Consider the following 16,563-nt stretch of genomic DNA (forward strand, 5'->3'; position numbering starts at 1 on the left):
TGCTCTCTTCTGCTGGCCCTCAGGTGAAAGTGGCTCTTTCAGGCTTCCAGGCTTCAGAGCCTCTTCCATTTACCTCTCAATGAGGTGTAGTTCCTGTATTAAATGGCACAAGCTGTTTGAGCCAAAGGCAGCAGCAGGAACAGGAGCTTCAGAGGAGTCCGGAGGAGGGAGCTCAGGAGAGCCACTGGAGAGCTCAGGAGAGCTCCCTGGCACAGGGACCTGTGGGCAGAGCTGCTCAAAGGCCAGAGCCTGTGCACAAGGGCTGAGCCGGCTCCTCCTGCCCGGCTTGTGCCCAGGGACACTCTGCTCTGGCCCGGGTGGGCTCAGGGCCACGGTCCCCCGTGTGCCCAGCTCCTGGCTTTGGGGGCAGCGAGGCTTTGGGGGCCCTGGGGAGCGTGGCAGGGTGAGTGAGGAACAGGGAGTGCAGCTCCTGCTGTTCCCAGGCGCGATACCGCTTTAAGGAACAGACCCTCTTTCTCTCTCCTAGTTGGTTTTTTTTCCCCCTTCTTTCCAAATACCATAGTTTCTGTTGGAATTTGTCCACGGGGAAATGAGGTTTGCGCGGCTCAGTCCAGGTTCACAGAAACATCTGCAACCTTGGAACAGGCGCTCGGGAGCGCCGGGACCTCCCAGAGCCGCCCGGGCACGGCCCCCGCGGGGCTCGGGCCGCCCACCGGAGCCCCCCATCAGGCCCCTGTCCCGCTGCAGGTGGTGCCGGGCCGGTCCGTGTTCCCGGGGCTGTGGGTCGGTCCGGGTGTGCGGGGCCGTTGTCCCGGGGCCGGTCCGTGTTCCCGGGGCCGTTCCCTGTTCCCGGTGCCGTGGGTCGGTCCGGGTGTGCGGGGCCGTTGTCCCGGGGCCGGTCCGTGTTCCCGGGGCCGTTCCCTGTTCCCGGTGCCGTGGGTCGGTCCGGGTGTGCGGGGCCGTTGTCCCGTTCCCGTTCCCGTTCCCGTTCCCGTTCCCGGTGCCGTGGGTCGGTCCGGGTGTGCGGGGCCGTTCCCCCGGGGCCGGTCCGTGTTCCCGTTCCCCGTTCCCGTTCCCGTTCCCGTTCCCGTTCCCGTTCCCGTTCCCCGTTCCCGGGGCCGTCGGGGCCGCGCCGCGCGCGGGACTCCCCCGGCCGGGGGGGCGGGGCCGGGCGGGGGGGGCGGGCCGGGATCGGCTCCCGCGGCCGTGATTGGCGGCGGCGGGCGGGCGCGCGGCGGGCGGCGCGGCGCTGATTGGCTGCCGCGGGCTCACAAACCCGCGGCGCGGCGCGAGCGCGGCCAGAGCGGGGCCGGGGGGCGGCGGGAGCGGAGGGGCTCGGCGGGGCTCGGCGGGGCTCGGCGGGGCTCGGCGGGCTCGGGCGGGGGGCGGCGGGTCGGGGCCCCGGGTAGGGCGCGGCAGAGGGTCCGCCGGGGCGGCCGCCGGCAGCGGGCGGCGCCGTCGGGGCCAGCGTCGGCGGGCGCGGCGATGGGCAGCGAGAGGGGGCCCGGCGGGGCCGCCCTGCGGGCGCTGCTGTCCGTGGCCGCCGGGCTGTTGGCCTGCGGCGGGGCCAGCGAGTACGACTATGTCAGCTACCAGTCCGACCTGGGCCCCTACCCCGGCGGGCGCTTCTACGCCAAGCCCCACCAGTGCGTGGCCATCCCCGCCGACCTGCGGCTCTGCCACAGCGTGGGCTACGACAAGATGGTGCTGCCCAACCTGCTGGACCACGAGACCATGGCCGAGGTGAAGCACCAGGCGAGCAGCTGGGTGCCGCTGCTCAACAAGAACTGCCATATGGGTACCCAGGTCTTCCTCTGCTCCCTCTTTGCCCCCGTCTGCCTGGACCGGCCGGTCTACCCCTGCCGCTGGCTCTGCGAGGCCGTCCGTGACTCCTGTGAGCCCGTCATGCAGTTCTTTGGCTTCTTCTGGCCAGAGATGCTCAAGTGTGACCAGTTTCCCCAGGATGACGTCTGCATTGCCATGACAACTCCCAATGCCACCGAGGTCTCCAGGCCCAAAGGTAAGGCATGGCCGGTGCTGCAGCCTTGCTCCTGGCACTGCTGTCTGAGCTGGCAGAGCAGCTGTAAGCCCAGGAGGGGCTGCGGGGGACCGAAGGGGGTCTTGCAGCAAGAGGAGGCTCACCTGAACTCTGCTTCTTGGCAGCAGCCCTCCTCCAGCCTCCGAGCACTCGCGGCACGCTCCTGTCCCCAGGAAGGCAGGATGCCCTGCCAGCTGCTCATCCCTGTCCCGGAGCCAAGCCTCGGGACAGGCTGTTTGGGGCACGGCGGGGGTCCTGGTGGGCCAGGGCCCGACCCTCCGTGCTCAGGTGCTGCGGTGCCCTGGCCGCGGTTCCGCTCCCCATCCCAGCTCCTGCAGGGCTGCTCCGGGCAGCAGGAGGGTGCGTGGCCCCCGCGGCATGAGGTGCTGGCTGGCTGCAGTCAGTAGTGACTGTAGTTCTGGAGGGATCCCCCGCATCCCCTGCAGTCCTGGGGCAGGAGACGGGGCAGCCGGTGGCAGTGAGATCCAGCCCTGCCCTCGGGTGGGCTGTGGGCTGGAGCTGGGGCAAGAGACCTGCCAAGAAATGACCAGGGAAAGTGGACGTGGTTCGTGTTTGTTCCCATCGCGTGCGGCACGTTTCTGTGGTGCCAGACTGGCTTGTTTGTTTGAGTTGCAGTGAGTCTGGCTTGTTGCTGGAAACTTCACAATAAATAAATATCCTGATGTCACTTTGGCATTCGCTGTCGGAAACCGGGAGAGGCTGGAAGGAGGGATGTTTGTAGAGGGAGATGGCAGAGGGCTCTAAGAGAGTGCAGTGCTTTTTGGGGAGCAGAGCCTCACTGGAGGGGAGTGGCACTCCCGATTCCACGGGGCATAGTGCTGGTGCTTGGGAGGAGCTGGGGGTCGGGGGTGGGGGGCTGAACTGTTGCCGTGGTTTCTACACTGTGTCCAAAGCTACTCTGGAGGGGCAGCTGCCCTTTGCAGTTACCTGCACAGACAAAGGCTGTATGTGGTGCTGGGCTGGCAGCCCTCACCCAGCCGGCAGGGACTGCAGGGTCATCCTGCCCATCCTGGAGGGACTTACACTTCAGGGAGCCTTTCCAATACGGGGCAGAAAGGGGTGTCCTGCAGCAGAGGGGTCCCTAGGAGCCTTGTGGGGGCACATGGAGGGCTGTGGCTGTGGGCTGGCAGGCACGGGGGACACCCAAGCTTGGCACCCAGAGGAGCTCCGTGTCACATCTCACAGTGGCATCCAGAGCCAGGTGGAGTGTGAAGCCTGTGCCCGTGCCAGGGGCTGAGCTCTGGCTGCTCTCATTCCCAGCCTCTCCTGACACTGATGGCAGTACAGCCACACTGGCTTGCCCTTACTGATGTGATTGCTGGAGGAAGCTCTTTGTTTTCCAGGAAGGCTCTAAAATAATATGTCCTGTGTGAACCTGGACCCTTGGTCAAGACCGCAGCCGTGTCTTGTGTTGCAGGTACAAAGGTTGCTTTTATTCCCCAGGGACTTGCAGCCAAGCATGCTCCTGGGGCAGCTGGGTCTGAGCTGCCCCTTCCAAGGTCCGAAATAGAGTCTGAGCTGTTTGCAAGTCATTCATTTTACAGACAATGAGCCAAGACCTGGGAACAGTCTTCTAGAGGAGCAGCATCAGCCAAGTTTTCCCATGTGTAGTTTTAACAACTTTCTGATCACCTTTCAGACCTGTCTTGGCAGCAGCACTGGGGTGGGACACTACTGCTTTCTTTTGGTGCTCCAAAGGGCTCAGAGTGAGCAGAGCAAAGTCCAAGTTAACTGCAGCCACTGCTGTGTTTTGAGCCAGCACCGCCGGCTCTCCTGCGCTCTGCAGAGGATCCGCCGGCAGCTCGGTGACAGCAGGGGCCAGACCCGGCACCTGGGCTCTGGCACTGCCACCTCCTGCAGATGCAGAGTCCTCCTGGGTGAGCTGCAGCTCAGCCCTTGTCCCTGTGCTGGTTGGGTCCTTCCCTCTGTCTGGGCTCTGCCGTGGGCTCCCTGTTTGTCTGTGTTTTCCGCCAGTGCCAGCTCCTGGACCCGCTTTGCTTTTGGGCACTGGGGTGTTTCCTGTTGATTCAAAGAGGGTCAGAACCCAGCAGTGTCCCCCCTTTTCTCTCGGCACTAATAAGAACAAGTCCTTTCAGTATTTTTCCCCATTAACACCTTGAAATTGGAATTTGTTTCTGCCTCTCAAAGAGCTGACCTGTTGAATTCCTTTCTCCTTAAGCACAGGCGGTAAAGCCTGCAGGCCCACGGGATGCATCAGGGGAGTTGCAGATTAATACAGCATTACACATTCCTTCTCCTGCCCCTGGAGTAAGCTGGCTCTACAGCCAGGCATTGGAAAATGGTCAGCAGGGAACAAGCGAGCTGGAAGCAGGCTGAGGTTGTGCTTGGAGTCGAGCCTCAGCTGCAGACAGGCCCCAGCTGACCTGCAGTGGGCCAGGAGGGTGGGCTGGGGACCTCGGCCACGGTGCCTCAGGGGGACCGGGAGGGCAGGTGGGTTTGAGGTAGCTGTGGCTTTACAGAACAGCAGTTTTCTTGGGGTACAGAGCTGTGGCAGAGCTGGCCAGGCCTCTGTCATTCGTGGTCCTGACTGTGGTGTGATGTGGTGTCCCAGAGCAGGGGACAATTTCCCTCCCTGTCGGCATGGGACAGTGTCCCCTGCACGTCTGTGCTGTGACAGGGCTGCAGGAGGCAGGGCTGGAGGGTGGGTCGATGTAGATTGGATAAAAGGAAGGTTTTTTGCAGTGAGGATAGTGGAACGCTGGCACAGGTTACCCAGATATGGCAGGAACCCCCCTTGTTCCTGAGGGTGGTCCCCAGCACAGTGATGAACTCCTGGCTCTGCAGCAGATGGAGCCCTGGGGCTGTCTCCCTCCTGGGAGCACCCTCTCTCCCTTGTCATGAGCTCATTAAATGTGTGGCCTGGAAGAAAATATTCTGACTGCTGATTTTAAAAATAAAGTGTTGGGGATGTCATCGTGTCCCCAGAGGTTGGTCTCTGCCTGTGTCACTCTGAGTTAAGATGGTAATGGTGGCAATTGCACGTTAGGGTTTTGGAAGAGGAGGTTACCCAGGTGATGGGCAGATCCCACAGGTACAGAGGTACCAGGAGTGGGACTGTGCAGTTGACTGTTGCTGCTGTGAAGGGTTGACTTGTGACTTGCACAGAGGGGCGAGCAGAAGGCCAGTTGCTCTGCATGTGTGATTAATAAAGTCGTGGTGCATGTCCCCAGGAATTAGCATTTGGCACAGAACAGATTTAGGGGTGGTGAGAGGGGAAGAACAAGCCACAGAAAACAAATGTCTCACCTGAACCCCTGTGGGGCCTCTGTGGCTGAGGAGACATGACTCTGTGGTCGTGGCCGTGCCCCTCTCGCCAGCTCTGCCCTCTCTTTCTGGGACACCTCTCTGCTTTTTCAGTGCAGCAGTGCTGTGGGTTTGCTGGCCTGGCTGAGGGCTGGGAGGCCGCTGCTCTGCACACAGGGACTGGCAGATGTTTTGCTGCAGCGTTGTCCCCGAGAGTAACTCCCTTGTGTGGGAAGAGCCCTCCATCCTGCTGGACCAGGAACAAGCAGCATCTCCCGGCTCCATAAATTCATCTGCCAGTAGCGCGAATCTGCGTCTGTGCTGCTGGGTGGTCTCTGCTCTGGCTGCAGGCGGGAACCTGGAAACAGATTCTTATTCTCTGGGTGCAGTGAGCTTTCCTCCCAGGACATGTCCCAGTGAAACCTCCTGGGCTGGTGTTTCCCAAGAGGCAGATGCTGGCCCCTGCCCAGGGCTGGCGAGCTCTGCTCCTCTGCAGCCGAGAGGCTGCGCTGGGCTCAAAACAAAGAAGCAAAGAAGACCCTGCTCTGGGACAGGGTGGGAGGGAGGGCAGTGAGGGGCTAGCCAAGCGCTGCCTGGGCAGCCTGCAGGGTGGTCCCCAGCACCCAGGGGAACACTGTGCTGAACTGGGCTGTCCCAGTCCTGAACCCCCCTGCCTGGCACTGGGGTGGCCCCTTGGTGTGTGAGCCATCCCTGGGCACCATCCTCCTGCTGTGCTGGGGTTGGGGCACCGTGTGCTCACCTGGGCATGCCATGGGGAAGGAATGTCAGCAGGCTGTGGGCCAGGCTCCCCTCAGCTGAGTGCCTGGTCCTGAGAACTGTTCTCCCTGCCAGGGCTGTCCTCTTGCTGTTGGCAGCTGCCTGCCCCTGCCCGTGTCTGGCCTTGGGGCCACTGACAGCATTGGAGTGGGGTTGGCAGGAGGCTGCCCATGGCCAGCGCTGCCCTGTGATCTGGTGTAGGGCTCCTGGCCCCAGGCAGGGTGTTGTCCTGCAGAGCTGGGAGCTGGGAACCCGGGCAGGGTGCCTGGGCACGTGCCCCCCTCGAGGGCAGCGGTCTGGCAGCGTGGGCAGCCTGGCTCTGTGGTGCTTCTCGAGCTGGCTTTTCACTGCCTCTCTCTTTGCTTCTCCTCTCCTGCCAGGAACGACTGTGTGTCCCCCGTGTGACAACGAGATGAAGTCAGAGGCCATTGTGGAGCACCTGTGTGCCAGCGAGTTCGGTGAGGAGGAGCAGGGGGGCTTGGGGGGGTCCCAGGCGGGCAGGGCCAGCACGGCTCCTGGATGGGGACCACCGGGCTCGCCCGGGACGGTGAGGTGTGGCCCAGCCTGTCCCCGAGGCCAGCAGCCTGTGCCTCTAGATGTCAGTGTGGGTGCGTGGAGGAGGGCGCTGGCTGGGCTGGGCTGGGCTGGGCTGGGCTGGGTGTGCGGGATGTGCCCGCTGCCAGCTCTCGGGGACAGGGCAGGACAGGGACAGCGGGTCCCAGGCAGTGCCCGCACACTGCCTGGCTCAGGGGCAGTGCTGGGCATCCCTCCTGCTCGTCCTGGGAAATGTGGGGCCTGGGGTCACCTGCCAAAGCAGCGGTGCTGCCGCAGGGGTTGGGGCAGAAGTGGCAGTGCCGGTTCTTTGGGGAACTCAGGGGGGTTTGTAACTTAACCCTGGTGTTCCCAAGCTTCTGTGTGCTTGCAGGAATAATGCATGGACCCTTATTCTGCCTGCAAGCATGAAGGAGGAAACCAGCCTCCTTTTCCCCCAGATTGCTTGTGCTGCTGTTATTTCTTTATGGCAAAGTTATGCTGCTCTTGTCGAATCTAGGCATAAAACCCCAAAGCCAATCCTTGTCTAGCTAGGGCCAAGCTGTGAGCTTAAAAATGCAGAGCTACTTGAAAGCTGTGTCCTAAATATATTATGAGTGAGTGAGTGAGTCAGACAATCGGAGGTAAACTGAACTTCATTTTAAAAAAAAGATTATCACAGGGAAAAATATTAGCTTTCTCAGATCAAACCCAGAATTAACTGGTTGTGACATCCTTGCTGGTGTATGTAACTTTCCCGGAAGGTTATTAAAGGCATATTGAACAAGGTGTGCATTCCTGGGGGATTAACACTCGAATGTGCCCTGTGCCAGAGTGTGCTATGCAAACCCAAACCTGCTCTGCATGCTGGCGTGTTACCCTTTCTGCTGGAAATGAATTCTCGCCTCTCCTGCAGATTTGGTATGCCAGAAGTCCTAAGTTCAGCTCAGGCTTTTTCTAAGAGGGAAAAGCATCAACAGGAACACCCATGGAATAGTTTCCCAGGAATGTGCATACTTCTGGTTGGTGGGGGAATGGGAGCAGGCACTCAGTGCACAGCCTGGCTGGGCAGCAGGAGATGCTGGGCACTCAGAGCGGGGTGAGCTGGGGTGCTCAGAGCTCTGGCATGGGGTGGGAGCTGAACCACAGCTGCCCCTGCCCCACTGACAGCGTGGGGAGAGACTGGGGCAGGCTTGCAGAGGCTCTGGCTTGGGGACCTGCATCCCAGAGGAGGAGCCAGGGGCACTGGCTGGTGGCTCCGTTGCTGGTGGGTCACTGCAATCCCCATCACCTTGCCAGAGGTGTGTGAAGAGTGAGCTGAGGTGGCATCCTGCTGGTGGGCAAGTGCCAGGAAGGCAAATAACAAGATTAACCACATGCCTGTTGTCAGCTCCTGCCACTAAATATCCTCCCGTGCTCTGGGACAGTTACACAACGGGGAGCAGAGGCCAAACCAGAGGAGTTCGTGGCCTCGGCAGAGCTCCTTGGGACAGTGACCTGCCCACAGCGTGAGTTGTTATTGGGAAATACTGTGGTGACAGTGTCCAGAGGGTGGAAATATTTCTTGGCAGATGTGGCCAGTCTGTAGCCAGCTGGGAGCAGGAGCAAGGGCTGGGATGCAATGCAGGTCCTACCTGTGCCCTCTGAGGGCAGGCAGCACGAGGGCTCTGGGGGATGTCTCAGCTGGGGTGAGCAGAGGAGACGTGGGCTTTAGGAAGTTTTCCCAAAGCACAGTGCGTGGCCCTTGGATCTTTGTTTAGTCTTGGGGCTTTACTGTCGTGGGGTGATTTCTCAAGGAGAGCTGTTTATCTGGCTCTAAAATAAACTCCCGACCCTTCAGACTGAGGTTTCTCATGCACATCCACCAAGGTAAACACTGGCAGCTGACAGGTTACAGATCCTCATCAAAGCCAGACATGTACAATAAATGTTTAAACTAACATGTGCTGCACGGGGCAGCTGTTGGTGGGTTCTGCACCAATTCCCACTGTAATTGTTACTGTAGTTTTCTCTTACGTCCCAGGAGCTCGTTACAGACAAGAGGTGAGGAGCACTTTGCCCACCACAGATATGTGGCTATGCCAGGGTAGGAGGTGGCTGTGTGGCAGCCCTGGAAGTGCTCTTGAGGACAGCACAGGAAGAGGGCTGCAGCCAGCTGTGAACACAGGGAGACTGTGAAGAAAAGGCAGAAGAGGGTGCTGGGGCTCAGAGGGGTGCCAGGGGACTGCCAGCCTCGTGGTCCAGCAGAACTCTGGGTTTGCCTTTGTTTGAGCAGTGGTGACCGTGGGCTCTGGGTGCTGGTTTGAGGTGGCAGCTCCTCCAGGAGCAGGACAGGTCCCGGTGGGGTGTCAGCGAGGGGTGCCAGGCCCCTGGCCTGGGCACAGAGCTGTGCAGGGGGCTGGGGCAGGTCCATGGGTGTCACTGCAGTGTAGGTTTTGGTGCAGTGCTGGTGTGCTGGGGCAGGGGGGATGCGAGAGGAAGTGTGAGATTGGCCTCCCGTGCCCCCACTGCCGCCTCCCTCGGCCGCCCTGGGCTGCAGCCAGCGCTTGTTTCTTACTCCTGGAGTTCATTCCATGCTCTGTTTCTCTTAGTGATTTTATTTATTGTTTCTGCCCTTTCTCTGGGGTCTGAGGGGATCCTGCTGAACGGGCTCTGTGGCACTGGGGACTGCAGAACAATCAATACATGCTGTTTATTTTCTCCCGGTGACTGACAGCTCCTTGCCTGCAGTCTTCTCCTGTTACAGCCCTAATGTGTCTTCTGGCAGGTTTCCTCCTTCTCAGTGATTTCTAAAGGAAGGAGAAATGAGGCTGAAGGAACAGTGGAGCTTTCCCTTCTCTCACATTTCCTTTCCTGCCCATGAGGTGCTGGAGTGGGGCCCGTGCAGGCAGGAGAACAGCAGAGGCAGGGTCCTGGTGACAGGCTCCTGTGCCATGTGGGGTGGGTGCCGGTGCTGTGGCTGATCCCAAGGCAGCCTGTGCAGCTGCTGGACTGGAAAGGTGGCACGTGCTTGTGCCTGGGCAGCCCTCTGGGTCTCTTCCTGGGTCAGCTCCTGCCTGGCAGCCACGGCTGAAGATTCAGTGTGTGCAAGCAAACACATCCCGGGGTCTCAGAGGCGATTCTGGCCCTTCTGCTCGGCGCTGAGGCGGATTTGGTGCAGCCCGGGGGGAGCAGAAAGGCCAAGGCTCCCAGTGAGGAGTGTTTGCTTTGGCAGCTCAGCTGGGCCCGGAGCCAAGGCTCCATCCATCCACTCGAGCCTCTGCAGGGGCGTTCCCAGGGCTGGGGAGGTGCCAGACGAGCTGCCCCAGCAGCGACTGCACCGGGGTCCCCCTGCCAAACCCCGGGTTTTGGGAAAGCCACGAGCCAGGGGCCGCCTCCCTCTGTGGGATGGGGAGCTCTGGGAGTGGGATGTGCACTGGGAATGAATGTGCCCTCGGGTGCTGCTGGTCTGGTGTGTGTGGGAACACGGCTTTGGTACCCGGGGGCCTCACCTGGAACATGGGTTGGAGCTGTGGGAATGTGGCCCAATTTGGGGAGCAGTGGGGGCCAGGGGGCCAGGTCACTGAAGGGGGGTGAGGGCTGAGCAGGGATCATCGTGCTCTGTGATTGCTCAGCCTGCAGCACTGCAGGCAGCTGGAGCCTGGTGCTCCTGAGCCGGGCTGTGTTCACCTGGGCAGCACTGCAGGCTGTTGCTGGTGACAAGGACATCACTGCTGGGAAGAGTGGAGTCCGACACAAACTGTTTGCTCCCCTGATCTGCCTCCTCCTTCACCCCCCTTGGCATTCTCCCATCTTGGCTCCGTGTGCTGCTCTGCACGAGCAAGCTTTGGATGAGGTTTTGGTTCACATCTGGATTTGTGGTTCCCCTGGGCAGCTCCCATGAACCTGCATGGCTGGCTCACGAGCTGCAGTGTGCAGGGAAGGGAGCAGCTGTGAGCTCCCACGGCACAGGATTACCAGGCCTCCTTTGTCTTCCATGCTTGGAGCAGGACAGCTCCTGCACCAGCTGCCAGGTCCTTTTCTTCCTCCAGCAACAAGGATTGAACCTTGCAGTGATCCCAGCAGAGCAATCTGCAAACAAGCCATTTCACAAAAGTCTTATTGTGCCACTGTAATGGTGTTTTACATCCCTCCTGCACTGGCCACTCCTGTGCTTAGTGCAAGGGCTCCAGGTCAGCACAGATAAAGAAACTGAGGCTCACACTGAGGGTGTTGCTGCTGCTGCCCAGTTATGTCATGGAGTTTAGAGCTGCCCAAAAACTACTCGCTTCATTTTCCAGATTTGTTGCAAACCGATCTGGTTCAGCATCTCCAGCTCCTTAAAGCTGGAACCTCTTTAGCTCCTTAAGCCTCCTGAATTTGGAAAACGGATGGAATGAAAATTTTGCTCGGGTTTCCAGTCCTGGATTACTTTCCTGTGCAGTCACAGTGTAACACGACAGGGCTCTTGGCAAACCCAGCGGGTGTTTTTGGCACAGGGGCAGGCAAACACCACTGCCCCTGTTGCCAGGGCAGAGGATGGGAGCAGAGGGTGATGTCTGTGCTGCCTGCTCGGGGTTGTCAGCGCTGTCCTGCTGCCATCCCTTGCTGGAGGGGGGAGCAGCGCTGCCTTCCAGGAAGCAACACGTGTTTGCTGCTGCACGTTCCAGCAGAGCAGGACTTCAAGGAACGATACTGCGGAGCCAGAGGCTCCTGTGGGCTGCCTGCACCCGCCCTCGGACTCAAATGAGGAGGGACAGCAGCCAATTAATCACCTCTCTGAGCACTAGTTATCTGCAGCTCTGAAGTAAACTCCCAAACCTTGGAAATGTGTTAGTAATTTTTGGCCATATGTGCTTTTCCCCAAAAAGGAGGCAAAGCCAAATGGCTCAGACGTGATACTTTAATGTACAACACATTTCCATCATTTTTACCATGTATGCAAAATTCTTCTTCATGGTCAGGCAAAAGAACATTAATTTTATTTTTTTTTTTTTTGGGTTTGGGATTAACTTGGGAAAATGTTGAACCCAGAGAGGAGAGTATTTTCCATGGAAGTTGTATCAGACCAACTCCCCTTCTCCTGGGGAGGGTGCAGGCACATGTCTATTCTGGGCCCTTAAGGCTGTGTGACTGGGTCTCCTCAGCTCCATGCAGAGACTCCCAGTGCTTGGAAACTTGTTTCACAGGCACCTGAGGGCCGGTGTGACTGCAAACAAATGCTTGAGAAGCCAAATTGACCTTTTAAATGATCCTTTCAAGAATCTCTCCATGCCTCCAGAGCAGGGAAATCACCCTGTTTACTTAGCTAACGTTTTTCTTTCAAAGAGCTCCCCGGCAGCTGAACAAGTCCCCTCTCAAGCAGAAAGCACTGGATGCTTTGCTGGGGGAAGGGGAACAGAGACGTCAGTGTTTGACCTTGATGCTCTCCCGGGCTTGGGGATGGCTCCATCTCAGGCACAGGGGTGTGTGTGACACCACGGGCCACGTCACTGAGCAGGGGGACAGAGCTGAGGGGGGACAAGGGGGTGCAGGAGTGGGGCACTGGATGTCTGCAGTGGGGCAGGGCACTGCTGCTGTCCTGGGGTCACGGTGCCAGTGCCCCCTCACTCCCAGTGCCCCCTCACCCCCAGCCTCACTTAGCAAAGGCTTTGTGCCGGTGAAGGCTGCTCAGGAGTTGTGTTGTTTTTCCCCTCTCTCTGGCTTGTTTTGCAGCTCTTAAGATGACCATAAAGGAAGTGAAGAAGGAGAACGGGGACAAGATGATCATCCCACGGAAGAGGAAGGCACTGAAGCTGGGGCCCATCCGGAAGAAGAACCTGAAGAAGCTGGTGCTGTTCCTGAAAAACGGGGCAGACTGTCCCTGCCATCAGCTGGACAACCTCGGCCACTACTTCCTCATCATGGGCCGTCAGGTGAAGACCCAGTACCTGCTGACAGCCATCTACAAGTGGGACAAGAAGAACAAGGAGTTCAAGAAGTTCATGAAGAAGATGAAGTCTCCCGACTGCCCCACGTTTCCGTCCGTGTTCAAGTGATGTGGGAGAGCTGCTGCCCGGGCTGGGCTCGCCCCTCTGCAGCAGGGGTGCTGGGGCCAAGCCCTCCTGCTGCTCCATCCTGCTCCTCAGAGCTCCCTCAGTGACCCCAGCCCTCCCACATCCCGCTGGCCTGGGCGTGCCACGTGTGTGCCCCGGACGGTCGCTGGGGTCACACACGGTGCCTGTCCACGGCACCTAGAGACCTGTCACTCCACAGACATGTACAGCCACTCAAATAGCAGCTGTCAGGTAAAGAGGGCAAGCAGAGGGGTGTGAGGTGATGTCCAGAGGTTACACACCTGCAGAAAGGACCCTTGTGACCACGTCACTCCTGTCTTCATGGCTGCAGGATCGCCCTGAATTCCTGTACGAACCAGAGCCAGCTGATCAGACAGACATCCCATCCTCACAGTCCCCTTACAACCTCTGAGAAAACCTCCCAATTGCCCTCACTGTAAAAAAATCCCGTTGTAGTCTAAACCTGCTTTGTCTAAGCCTTAACCCCAGGTCCTTGTGGTGCCTTGCTGGGCTGGAGCCCTCCCTCACCAGCATCTCTCCAATGTCTCACCAGGTGCCTGCCCTGCCTCTGCCACACTGTGAGCCCCTCGTGCCCAGGGCTGTGCTGGGCTGTGCTGCTCCCTGGCAGCCCTGGAGCCCCCGGGCCGTGCCCTGCAGTTGTGCCCTGGCCCTGGGGGCAGAGGGGGCTCTGTGCCCCACCCGTGCCTTCAGCCTCACGTGGGCCCCTGGCACAGCAGGTCCCGCTGAGCTGCCCTGCCTTGGCCTGGGGGGCACTGCCCTGCAGGGGTGCCCAGAGCTGCTGGTGCCCAGAGCTGCTGGTGCCCAGTTCTGCTGGTGCCCAGAGCTGCTGGTGCCCAGAGCTGCTGGTGCCCGGTGCTGCCACTCCATCTGAGCCCATCAAGGGTTGGCCCGCCCGGGGCTCCGGCTGGGGGGAGCTCAGGGCCAGCTCCTGCAGCCCCCTCACTTCCCAGTGATGTTCTGGTGGTTCCTCCAGGCTGCTGGCTCAGTCCCACAGTGCAGCAGGCTGAGGACTCGTCCCCACGGAGCTGCAGGGAACGTCGGCTCCGCCTTTCCCTCCTTGCTGTCCCTGTGGGACCCATCAGTCTGGGCTTTGTCTGTTTGATCTGGGACAACTTGCCTTTGTATCATTCTGCATTTTTTTTTCCCCTAATCAAAATGTTGTGTTTGTATGATTTCAAATAGTTTATGAAAGACAAAGAGTATCTCATCCAAATGATTGCATTTATCGACCAGACTGAAATGCATTATTCTGTTAATTGGACAAGTTCTCTTTTCCATGGACCCATATCATTCCACATTCATTGTCCTTCCTGCTTCCATTCAGTATTCTCATCCATCAGCAATACTCTAGGAGAATGAATATCTGAGAGCTGAGATAATCCTGCTGTATCATGGTTAAATGAAATAACAAATCCTCATTTTTGAGGTTTGAACCAAGCCCACTGAAAGCTGGTAAATTAATTGTTCCTTAGCTCAGGAGTGCTATTCCCCATGTGGGAACAGAGCTGTGGACTTGGTTGTAGAAGAATTCCACGAAGAAGCCAAGCACTCTGAGGAATGATGTTTCACAGCTAACAGAGAGATGGATTTAGGACATGAACTTTGTAGAGAGTCTCACTAGGTTGTCTTAGACCACCATTTGTAGTAGTGTTGTTTCTTTATTGCAAAATTAATCATTGTAGATAATGTGCTTTTATCAGTGAAGAAATAAATAAACAAACCACAGGCTTTAACATCACAGATTGATGAGGTGAGTGATGGAGAGGGCTGGCAAACCCAGCTGGGTGGGAAATGGAGTGAAAGGCTGGTTGTCTGTGAGTGCCCACAGTGGCAGCACCACAAAAGCCTCGCAGGGACCGGGGCAGGGACCTTCCATCTCCCCTGGCTCCCCTTCCTGAGCACACAGGGCAGCAGAGGAGCTGGCCTAGGGGCTGTCAGCAGTCCCAGGGGGTTGGACTGGGCTGCCCAGAGCAGTGGGGGAGTCACCATCCCTGGAGGTGTTCAGGAAATGGCTGGATGTGGCACTTGGTGCCACTTTGGTTGGTGTGGTGGAGTTCAGTCCAAGGTTGGACTCAATGACCTTGGAGGTCCTTGCTGCCCCAGTGATGCCATGATTCCTTGCTGCCTGCCTGCAGCAGCTGTAGCTCGTTGCAGGGAGAGCAGGGCCCTTCCTGGGAACCTCCTGCTGCTTTGGCCAGTCCTGGCTGCAGCTCACAGCTTGTTTGCATTAAGGTGATTTTTTACCCACCTGAAGATGAATGTGCTGCAGCCCCAGTTGAGTCTCTGGTGCAGGGGGAGGTTTGAGAGCTCGGGGGAAGCAACAAGTTCTTTCTGCAGCACATTTGGCCAGAGACATCAGCAGTGCTGACACCACGAGAGAGGTAAGGCCAGTGCTGTGGGGCTGCTGCCTGGGGTCTCCTTTTCCCAGCTCAGAGCTGGTGCCTGGGGTGGTTTGGGCTCTGCTTTGTGCACTTCACTGCTGGGTGGTCTGTGATTGCTGGACAAAGCGTGAGCACCAGGTAGATTGAAGAGGTGCAGGAAGCCAGGCAGTGTGTTTGCTGAATATTTACCAACTCAGTTCCTTCACTGACTTCTTATAACTGACAGCTCTGAAGTACCTTTATGTCTTGTAAAAAGTGAGACTCACAGTCAAGTGCTGCATGTGGGGGCATTTGCTGTCTTTAGGTTTCCTGTGTTGCTCTCTGATAAGAAAAGTCTACTGAAACCTGAAATGGTCTAAGTGCAGACTAAGGAGAAAGCACCTGAGGTCCTGGAGTCGTGCTCATGCTGGATCATATGGAGCAAACAGGCTTTGGCTGAAATGAGAAAGCATGAGAGGCTCCTTAAATCAGACACTGCCTGTCTGCTGGTGTAGCATTCCCTGGAGCAGAGAGATGTGTGTTTGTGCAGTTTATGGGTACATTTTACATTTTAAAATGTCAGATGCTGGTTGTTATAATGAGTTCCAGTTTAAGTTACAAGCATTTGTGTAAATGCTCAGTTTAAGACATGTGTCATGCTGGGAGACAACTTCAGTTCTGCCCTGCTGAGGGCTGTGGGGTGTCCAAGGGACAGGGACGTGCCACCTCTGGGCTGCTCAGGCTTGCTGTCTGCCTGGGCTTATCTGAAGTAAGAATCTTAAATCCTAAAATAAAATATCATCCTTTTGTGACTCAGTTTATCCTCCCAATAATGTTTATCTTCTTTGCTCCAGCATTCCTTCTGTCGAGTACCGCCCGTTAATTGAGTTTCTGGCCTCCAGTTGTAGTTCAGTTATAAACAAATACAGTTTTCTTTCATGCTATACAAAAAGTCATCTTCCATCCCTCAATTAATTTTTCCCATTACTGGCAGTCTGTGTTCTGCTTTGACCTCTGCTGGGGGAGAGCTGTTGAGCAGTTGGGGAGGACTGGTTCTCCTGGGGCAGGCAGGGTGCCAGCCTGGTGTCCTGCTCTGTGCATGATGAGGGGGTGACACACCTGGCTGTGCCAGCCTGGAGCTGGCTTGTCAGGGGCTCACAGGCAGCAGCTGCTCTGGGCTCATCAGCCAAACAGGCAGGGTCCTGCTTTCATCAGCTGTTCCACAAACAGGTAACCCAGGGCTGCAGTGGCTGCAGCACAAGTGACTGAGAAATAACAGAAGCAGCAATAACAGAAATGACAAACTGCTTCCCTTGGCAGGCAGATGGAGCTGCTCTGACAGCAATCACTGCTCTGGGCAGTGCCAGGGGGAGGGGGGGGCAGATGAGCCCCCCTTGGCTAGAGATGGGCCCCCAGTGAGGGGCTGCTCAGTGAACACCCAAGGTCTCAGCTGGAATGTTCTGCAGAGCCACAGCGAGACCCTCCTTCCACCCACCCCAGCACCAGAAGCACTGCAGAGAAAATGCTCCACCGTGTTCCAGGGGCTGCTCCTGCT

At 58.0% G+C, this 16,563-nt stretch overlaps 1 protein-coding gene across 2 annotated transcripts; it reads left to right on the forward strand.

Moving 5' to 3' along the window:
- Positions 1-1,346: 1,346 nt before the first annotated feature.
- SFRP1 (secreted frizzled related protein 1) lies at positions 1,347-14,386 on the forward strand. Of its 2 annotated transcripts, XM_051811780.1 has the most exons (3): positions 1,349-1,981; positions 6,442-6,519; positions 12,287-14,386. In XM_051811780.1, the coding sequence occupies exons 1-3, from the start codon at positions 1,447-1,449 to the stop codon at positions 12,607-12,609; spliced, it is 936 nt and encodes a 311-aa protein (XP_051667740.1). In that variant the 5' UTR covers positions 1,349-1,446; the 3' UTR covers positions 12,610-14,386. The 2 variants fall into 2 exon arrangements, with proteins under 2 accessions (XP_051667741.1, XP_051667740.1); XM_051811781.1 differs by lacking the exons at positions 6,442-6,519; positions 12,287-14,386 and adding an exon at positions 2,125-2,687 and having other exon boundaries at positions 1,347-1,981.
- Positions 14,387-16,563: the final 2,177 nt, after the last annotated feature.

Source organism: Manacus candei, unplaced genomic scaffold (genome assembly GCF_025592945.1).
Source record: "Manacus candei isolate 608988 ecotype Guabito, Panama unplaced genomic scaffold, ASM2559294v1 h1tg000084l, whole genome shotgun sequence".
In the NCBI taxonomy this organism is placed as follows: domain Eukaryota; kingdom Metazoa; phylum Chordata; class Aves; order Passeriformes; family Pipridae; genus Manacus; species Manacus candei.

What these genes read in the sequence shown, in the direction of transcription:
- SFRP1 (XM_051811780.1), top strand. Translation starts at nt 1,447, where the DNA reads ATGGGCAGCGAGAGGGGGCCCGGCGGGGCCGCCCTGCGGGCGCTGCTG. An exon ending in CGAGGTCTCCAGGCCCAAAG is followed by an intron (nt 1,982 to 6,441) that starts GTAAGGCATGGC and finishes CTCTCCTGCCAG; the next exon opens with GAACGACTGTGTGTCCCCCG. An exon ending in CCTGTGTGCCAGCGAGTTCG is followed by an intron (nt 6,520 to 12,286) that starts GTGAGGAGGAGC and finishes CTTGTTTTGCAG; the next exon opens with CTCTTAAGATGACCATAAAG.